This window comes from Saprolegnia diclina, assembly GCF_000281045.1.
Source record: "Saprolegnia diclina VS20 unplaced genomic scaffold supercont1.1, whole genome shotgun sequence".
In the NCBI taxonomy this organism is placed as follows: Eukaryota; Oomycota; class Saprolegniomycetes; order Saprolegniales; family Saprolegniaceae; genus Saprolegnia; species Saprolegnia diclina.
In genome coordinates this window covers 1,508,580-1,514,804 of record NW_008246068.1, presented here as the reverse complement: position 1 = coordinate 1,514,804, position 6,225 = coordinate 1,508,580, and the positions used below count along the sequence as shown (strand labels likewise).

General features: G+C 51.8%; 1 protein-coding gene across 1 annotated transcript; it reads right to left on the bottom strand.

Annotated features, from left to right (window-relative positions):
- Positions 1-3,474: 3,474 nt before the first annotated feature.
- SDRG_00503 (hypothetical protein) lies at positions 3,475-4,060 on the bottom strand (the record flags this gene model as incomplete). The annotated part of the gene is made up of 4 exons (XM_008605983.1): positions 3,934-4,060; positions 3,652-3,759; positions 3,586-3,607; positions 3,475-3,536 (listed from the first exon to the last, which is right to left on the bottom strand). Exons 1-4 carry the CDS (start codon positions 4,048-4,050, stop codon positions 3,475-3,477), a joined length of 309 nt encoding a protein of 102 aa, XP_008604205.1. The 5' UTR covers positions 4,051-4,060.
- Between the last annotated feature and the right edge of the window lie 2,165 nt (positions 4,061-6,225).

The window sequence follows — 6,225 nt, the reverse complement described above, 5'->3', positions numbered from 1 at the left end:
CGACCCGGATGTCACCGTTGTCATGATGCAGATGGCACCTACTCGACCGTCCTTTATCCAGTCGGTTGATTCCTGCTTCACACGCAGGAGGTGTGATGCTGTCCCTTCCCATTGACGTTGGCCTCAGAACCATACAGTATCATCGTACCACCCTCCACTCGTGTGAAGATGCACGCAAACCAAGAAGCGTTTGCCTCGATCACGTCCGAAGACGCCTTGACAGTCCGAGTGGCGAATAACTCGGCCGCGCCCGAAGACGCAAACACAAGCCACCGAAGTGTTGCTGCCGTCTCGAACCAGGTTTTGCTCACGTACCGGTAGTGAAAGCTCAGGAGGATGGGCAGTGCACGTTTAAATTTTCGCTGTTTCCGCGCAGCAGAGGCCCAGCGTTTTCATTTCAGCGTTTCGGGATATCGGAAGAAAATCACGTCCGGACAAGTGAAGGGTATGCACTAATAGTGGGGTGTAAGTTGGCCATCAATTCTTGATGGAATGACGAACAGGTCGAATCCAGCGATCTCATTGGCTGAAACTCCTGCAAAATTCATGAGCTCCATCAAGCTCCATAAACCATTTAAACAACAGAGTTCGCCCGAACTGGCATCTACAAAAAGAGTGATGGAACGTTACATAGAAAAACGGGTCAAACGGGTGTATGAGTCGCTTGCCATTTTATAAGCGATTTAATCTCCATAGAAAGCGGCGCAACCATATCGATTTCATCTTGGGTATCGACTGCCTTCTTCATGGCCTCCCGGGCTTAGGCCATCGTCGCAATGGCGGCAAACTTGTGCATAAGCTTGGCATTTCCGAGAGTAGTCTCGATCGCTAAACGCGCTTTCTTCATAGCTATGAGCTGAGTTTCGAGGTCGATGCTTCTTTCCTTGGTGACTTAGCGACCCTTTTTGATGGCGGAAGGATCGTTAGTCAAGCTATGCTAGTAATGCGCTTCGTCGGAGAGGTCGAAACAAAAACCACACGTTTTTCTTGGCTGGGCGCAAGGCTGGTGGTGGTAAAGGGTAGATTTGGCATGCGACCGCTTGCCGTTGTGCGCTCAGACGCCAAAGCACGGGGTGAGGCAGGACGCGTGCTCGTCGGCAGTAGGTCGCTTCCAAAGCCTTAAGAGCTTGCCCTCCCGTCTTTCACGAAAGGGAAACATGGTAAAGATTATTCGCCACAATGGAGTGTGCATTGCGCTGCACAACTTGTGCTGTGCCGACGCTGTACTTACTAGCCGAATGAGTAAATGGCGAACTCTTCGACAACTTGACCTGTACGTGACAAACTGAAGTAACAATAGCAGAAAAGAGACCCGTCAAGCATAGATCGACAGCATTTGCATCTAAGAACACACATTGTGCGTGTGTATGTATCATCGGTCATCCAAGTGGGATTCAAGCTGACTTTTTCGGATGGAAATGCACTAGGGACGACCCTTTTACTTCGGCACTTCTAAATAAACTAAAATTGGGGAATTGTTTCTCTATCAAGCCGTTCCATTAAGATTTGATGGAAAAATTGAGCCCTTAAGATTTTCCTTGGGACGACTACCATCTATTCGCTTCGCCAAACGGCGTCCAATTTGGTCCTGCCTTCTTGGTGACAGCGCCAGCAGAAACTTTTTCCGCATAAGTCATGCGCAACAAACTATGTGTGGGTGCGTTTTCTGGCTGCTCTTGTTTTTGTCTACATACGGGCAATTTTCCAGAAGTTGCGCTGCTCCGTGGTAAGTGAACCGCTCTCATTCCAATATCTTCACACAATTGTAAGCCATTTCGCCGAACGACGACATTTTAGCATTTCTGCATAAACCATAAAAGCTCGCAAGTACAAAAGACGTCCTACTGGAATTACTCCGTACAGCGAAGCGAATACGCGCACTGTGTGCGCGTATTCGCTTCGCTTATTGTACCGCACCGCTTTGTGATCGGTTGGCTGATCTACTGAGATACTAACTAACATGGTCACCAGATGCCAGGTTATATCGATTGGAGAGCAACAAATACTTCTACCTATGCAATTAAGCCAACGATTAGTAACTGTAACATGTTCGCTTGCACTCCAAATACGACCATATGACTGCATCCTTGAATGAATCTGGCGAATTACACTATCTCTTGGTTCTTTAAACGGCGTCATAAAGAGGTCGACGAGGTCAAGGCACGCAGCGAGGACCTCTCGTTAACACGACAGGCCGCGCACGGTCCGTCTCGCTACAAGACGCGTGGCAATTCGGGGTGTGTTCGACGAACCTGGCAGTAATAGGCCTCAAGATCCAGTTGCGCGAATGATTTCTGCGACGATAACATCGCAGAATGTTTCCAAACCCATGCTAACAAGATTTTCGTCCCCGTTTTTTCGGAACAACTACTCCTCTTAAGTTTCATTAGCTACAACAACGAACGCATCGGTAACTTCCTTAACCTACCTATTATATTTATGTATGGTCGAATCTGCTGCGCCGCGCCATTTTTCGCGATCGCCAAGGTCTTGACCGACACTAATGTAGCACTTAGCTGCATTAGTGACGATAAATCCCCCCTTAGATGTATGTATCTGTGAGGCGTAACATTTTGTGAAGGTATTGAGTCGTCTGACCTAACAGCCATTTTCCACTTTGATTTTAAGGAGAACTTAAAGTGCTTTTGGATTCGTTCTATTAAGCCGCTCGGCATTTTCCAAACTTAATGTTTATTCTACAATTTATTGTCTTTAACGATTACACTCACGCAGTGCGTATTATATAGCGTGGCTAAACGACATGTCGTTAAGGCGTGGCAAATCCTGTTTGCGAAGTGAGTCTATTAAGCTCTTGGGTTGATCACTAACTCTAATAATCTGATTTGCTGTGGCATGCAATAATTAAAAGAAATTGCGCACGCTCTTGTGTCGGGCACTAAACAAGGCCGTCATTACACATAAAGTACAGGGCCCAAGTCTTGGACGTGCGAATCGCTGACAATGAACAAAAAATTGTTGGGAGGGGTGGGCTCTAGGTCCGGCCATGCAGATGCACATTACGATCGCGTTCTCAGTGGTCATGTTCCCCGCCTTCTTCATCGCCGAACGGCTCGTAGGTCTTCCACTCTTATTTGTTCTCTAACTGATAGCGGGTTAAAATCAAGCTGTGTGCATGCAAATTCAATTGGCCGACCTGCGCGATGTACTCAATCTTAGAAACCGCCATGCCGTAACCCGATTTAAATCGGCCAAGAGTTCGCTGTTTCTCAATTACACTGTTAGGAAACCTCCCACATGAGATCGCCAAAAAACACGCACCGTCGCCACAGATGCCCGCCTCTTAACGCTACTATGTAAACAAAAACTGGAAACCTGTAGGAATTAATATCTCAATAGACTTACACTAACGAGCGCTGACCTGTGGCCGCCAGGCTCCGAGACAGTAATGCTGAAGAAGGCGGACTGGGCCATCATAGGGCCAGTGCGGACGCTCACCGTGTTGAGCGGGCTGTTTTAGTCGCGGTAGACCTCGTCGACGCTTTCCAGACACACGTTCTCGATCACCTTGACGGCGCCTATCATCTGGCACATGAGAACATGGCGCTGGCGTAAGCGGGAGAATACCGAAGTCAACCTCATATGCGGGCTAGAAGAGAAGGCGGATGCTTGTGTTGTGAGGCAAAGGCGCACGCGCTGCATGACGATGGCAAAGCCGACGATCGACGCGACGTGGCCGTCAAGGCTGCACATGTGCGCCGCGCCGGCGTTGGACGAGGCGTACTCTATGTGCCGGTTGCGCTGTGTCATAGGCAACGCGTCCGGCCTCGGAACGCGACGCATCGCAGCCCCGGCGGCTCCACCGGGGTCAACATTTACATTATTGGGCCAACGACGTTGGCCCAATAATGTTGACTGACCACCAAAGCTACTTGCTGTAGGTGTAGCATGGCGTGTAGTAGTCCAGTATGGTACCTTTCGTTGCGCAAATGTGGATGTCTCCGTCACCTCGGCGTGCTTGTGCAAGTAGCGGCGCAGCGCCATGGGGAGCGCAAAGAGGTCTTTTGTCGACGACGGCGTGAGGCTCACCATGATGGTTTGAGACCTTGGAGGGGGCTTGGGAAATGGCAAATCGACTGTTAAAGGCACAACAACCTCGAAACTTCAACCGCAACCGCTCTTCCTTATTGATAGCGCACGCCACGCCCGGGACTTGCGACTTCAAAAGCGTCACGAAGGGCCTGAAGACATTGGCGCAGAGATGCTTGGACGGTAGCTCCGTCGACGGCGCCTTGCCTTCCATGCAAAAGGTCGTGTCGCGGTGGACCAACCACAGCAGCACCGACTTGGTTGAAGGCTAGGCCAATCTGGGCGCCGACATGCTCTGTGACAAGATATTTCGACATGCTCCACTCAGACCGCCCGAATTTCGGTTGCAATTGGCTGCTTTATGCTCACGAAATGCTGCTGCTTTTGACACGCGCGCGTCGCCTTGGAGGACGCAGCATTCAGCAGTTGCAAGTGTCTTCGCACTGGTACAATTGCTATGGTGCATCCGTGCGCTTCCAGTACACACAACCGACGCAATCGACATATAGCCAGCTCCATGGGAACTACCCTCCTACCCTCCTTCTTGGAGTCGCTCTAGATGTCTACAAAAGTGTCAAAGACTATAAGTCCAGCGTCACGACGACGCAATTTGCGTGTTGTTGTCAATGTGGTACCCAGTAAACCGAGCACAACTTAACACACGCGTCTCAACTGTCGAGCGCTGGTTCACATCCGCCAAAACCGCGCAGGCCATGGAACGTCCCGCTTCCGCCACTGCCACCGGGCGCGTCGATGCCATCGCCGCCGAGCGCCTCAACCGACACGACCGGCGCGACGCCCTCGCGAGTTATTTTAGCGAAATTCCCGCCGCCACGATATTGGTGTAAGAATGATGCGGACTCGCATGGCATGCGTCCGACCTGTCACCCGCTGCTCCTAAAGCCAGGTAGGTAGGTACTGCTGGAGCAACCGGGCACCGCAAGGAAACGCGGATGTCGTCACCTTGATGTGCCTGCCGACAAAGGCAGAATTCCTCGCTGCTTCACACCTATGCGTGTTCTCCTGTCAATGCAGGGCCTACAACCGCGCGTTCGGGTTTTGCACGTCCGAGCTCGACTACGAAAAGTACACTAGTTCCAGCTGTTGACCATTCGCCACAACAGTCGGTCGCAATGCAAACACGGCTCGAGTCACCCGCAATTGCTCCAGTTTTGTCGTAGAGTTTGATAACGAGATACATTAGGTGTTCACAAGCATAGTGTACAGTACTAGATCTGGTGGCACAGTGGATAGGGATCGATAAGCTATCGCATCTCTAGAACAGCAGATTTCTGGGGGATAGTGATGTTTCCAAGAAGTGGAAGAGGATTTCCACGCAAGGCCGAGCGTTCTAGAAGACCAAGATATGGAAGCACGCACACGTCACAAGCTCCAGGCGCAGAGCAAGTGAGCTCGAGCCATCCACGAATTTGTAGTATCAGTCAAAAGCTAAGCTTCTCCAAGTACCTTGCTTTCTCACGGCGACATATGCCGCATCTGCACGGCAACCAAGGCCTCAAGCTTAATCTCTCAATGGTGGTTTCCAGCTCGGTGCGCCTCAAGGAAGGCGCTCGGTGGCTGGCGTCATCATTGACGAGTCCGACACCGTCCGCACGCTTGCCCGGCCCCGACGAGCGACGATCAGCTGGCGCACACGACGATGGCCGTCGGGCGTGCGACGCACCGTGGTTTCGATGGTCTTTAGCCAAGACGCCGACACCCTTCGCATCTACGCCTCTAGCGCAGCATCGCGCACGCAACCGCACTGCGGCCACTCGGTCGCTAAACCAGCATACAAGAGCAGCGGTCGCTAAGCCAGCATACAAGAGCAGCAGCCCGTGAGCGCCAACCACGCCCTGCCAATTGCGTCCCTGGCGCTCGTGGGTGAGTGCGATACGGTCCGTTTTCCCTACCCGTCTCGGCACCTTGGCTTTTTGTTCAACTGGCGCGTCAACTTCGCTCTGTGTCCGCCTACATCTACACGTTCGGCTCCGCGATCTCAGTGTGTACGACGAGGGTGCACTTGCCTTGGGCATTGACCTGCTCGACTACGCCGACAAGTTTCCCCAACAATGCGACGTCATCAGTACCGCAGCTCACAAGACGTTCGCGGTTTTTGTTCTCTTTTTCCCCCTCGCGGCGGCATCCTGCGGCATCGCTGGCGCCGTCGCAGCCGTC